Source organism: Bremia lactucae, linkage group LG5 (genome assembly GCF_004359215.1).
Source record: "Bremia lactucae strain SF5 linkage group LG5, whole genome shotgun sequence".
In the NCBI taxonomy this organism is placed as follows: Eukaryota; Oomycota; class Peronosporomycetes; order Peronosporales; family Peronosporaceae; genus Bremia; species Bremia lactucae.
In genome coordinates this window covers 2,880,416-2,882,823 of record NC_090614.1, presented here as the reverse complement: position 1 = coordinate 2,882,823, position 2,408 = coordinate 2,880,416, and the positions used below count along the sequence as shown (strand labels likewise).

General features: G+C 44.8%; 1 protein-coding gene across 1 annotated transcript; it reads right to left on the bottom strand.

Moving 5' to 3' along the window:
- Positions 1 to 333, bottom strand: CCR75_009369 (uncharacterized protein; the record flags this gene model as incomplete). The annotated part of the gene is made up of 1 exon (XM_067967410.1): positions 1 to 333. The coding sequence occupies one exon, from the start codon at positions 331 to 333 to the stop codon at positions 1 to 3; it is 333 nt and encodes a 110-aa protein (XP_067821210.1).
- Positions 334 to 2,408: the final 2,075 nt, after the last annotated feature.

Here is a 2,408-nt window from a genome sequence, read left to right as displayed (position 1 = left end):
TCACCAAGCAGCGGACAAATGGGTGATCACGCAAAATTTTCTCGGGTTCAGGAAGAATACGCGATAAGGGTGACTGACAGCTTGGTAAAGAAAACCGGTACGAGAGCGGGCAACGACAGAAGAAACAGAGGAACTACGAACGATATGGCGAGGGTTATGGGGCATGCGGAATAACACGTCACCTGGGTCAGCTACCGTATTTGGAGCAGAGTCCAGCATTTCAGCGGAAGTGGGGATTTTGTTAACGCCTAAAGCAGCGAGTAAATCAACAAGCTCAAACGATTCGATTTGGGCCATAAGGACGATAGGAGTGGAAATCGCAGACATGACCATCCTAAATATCTATGTGGCGAATGTCAGGGACGAATGAGAAGATGTTTTCGCCAGGTTGCACTCCTGGAGCTTTCCTTAGGCGAATATGGTATTGTTGGGGGACTTTAATAGCGTCCAAGATCCGCAACTAGATCGCACGGGGGACAAAAGAGCGAGTAGACCGTAGACCAGAGAGCCCGGCAGTAGGCCAGCTACTCGAAACCCTCAAGCTGACGGATGCACGCTAGAGAAAACCGATGACCGGTTGGATCACTTTATTTACTGGGTAAGAGAGACGGCCAGTAGGTTAGACATATTTTTTGCTCCAGAGGAATGGGAATTCCAAGTGCTCTGGGTATCGGCTACAACACCACCGCAATACCCGGATTCCCAAGCTGTCATATTATACTTACGGGGCCTGACTCAAGAACCAGTATGACCATTTCCCACAAGGATATTGTGCCCGATCAGGACGAAGAGGGCGGACCAAAAGCTTGAGAAACTTTTGGACGACATAGATAGTATGGAAATCGGACGGGAATGACAACCAAGAAGTGGGACGCCGATGTGGCGGAATGTAGGAACTGTATCACCTGAGTTAAACGAAAAGAGCGCCAGCGGCGGAGGCGCTTCAAACACAAAGTACTTTGTAAAGAAACAAGATGGTTTAATACGCGATAACAATGTATAGAAACCAATATGGAGGAAATCAAACAAATGGTACGGGTAGGAGATCAGCTACGGCGATCAACAGAACGGTTTGTCCTATAAAAGAGTTCCCGACTGGGAATGTGACCAGAATGTAACTAAAGTCTGTGCGCGTTACGGAAACCAGTTCAACCGAAGGATGACAACAGCAGACAACTTCGCCTTGGAATGGGCAACAATTCTGGGAAAACGTCACCGCGCAGTACGGACAAGGACCTAGCAGAGGTATTTTAACTGTTCGCGTCCATACCAATGGAGCAGCGGTACACCGAGGACGATAAAACCCTTCTGCTTCAGCCAATTACGGAAGTGATCAATGTAGAGTGACCCAATAAAGTTGGCTGGGCAAGATAGACTAAAGAATGACTTCTATAAGGAAACCGCGGCGCTTATGGTACCCGCCCATGTCACTGTTTGAACCAACTCCTAGAGGGAGCTTCGTTGCCGCCATCCTTTCTAGAGGTGCCGATCATGCCGTTGCGAATAAACGAAGACTGTAATTTACTATCGAACCATCTCGTTATTACAGACGAGCTACAAGATATTTAGTAAAGTTCTCGCAGCACGAGTTCAAACATAATACCAAGGATTTATCAGTGAATTCCAACAAGGGTTCGTCAATGGCAGACGAACGCAGACAATGGTTATTATGATGATGGCCCAGCTTTTAACTGCGATCACGGATCCCGACACCTCAGCAACGGCCAACCGGTGCATCCTGTTGTTAGACTTTCAAAAAGAATACGATACAGTCAATCGCGAGTTTCGATATGAATCACTAAGACAGTTTGGCTTCAATGAATCAGTCGTGGAGCTAGTACAGAGGGTGCATACGGGGATACAAGCAATCTTCCTAGTCAACGGCGAAATCTCCAGGCAATCCCACAACGACTTGTACTGCTTCAGTACAAGTCCACTTCGCACTGCTTCAGTTGCGAGTGGTGCCTTACGTTATTTCACGTACACTAGAACGTGCAGAGGAAGACTTCTCTCTAGGGTAACTAGCTTAAATAGGGTTAAATGAAAACTGTATTAATATAATTAAGTATCTCTTCTATCTATTATGTAAATGCTAACTTAATTATAATCTAATACTAAACATGCAATAGAATTCTTATCTTATCTGTATCTCTCTTTTGTTTACAACTACAGCTGATTAGTCTGCGGAATAAATTATTATAATGGTCGATACCTATTTATGGATAAGAATTCTGAACATTACTATTTAAAGTAATATCCTCCAAATATTATCCACCTTTTAGATGATATATCAATTAACAACCTTTAAGTGTTAATTTCATATAACGATACACCCCGTTACAGCTCGGGCATTCGACAAGGTTGCCCTCTCGCCACGCTTTATTTTTATTGGTAGTGGAAACACTCGG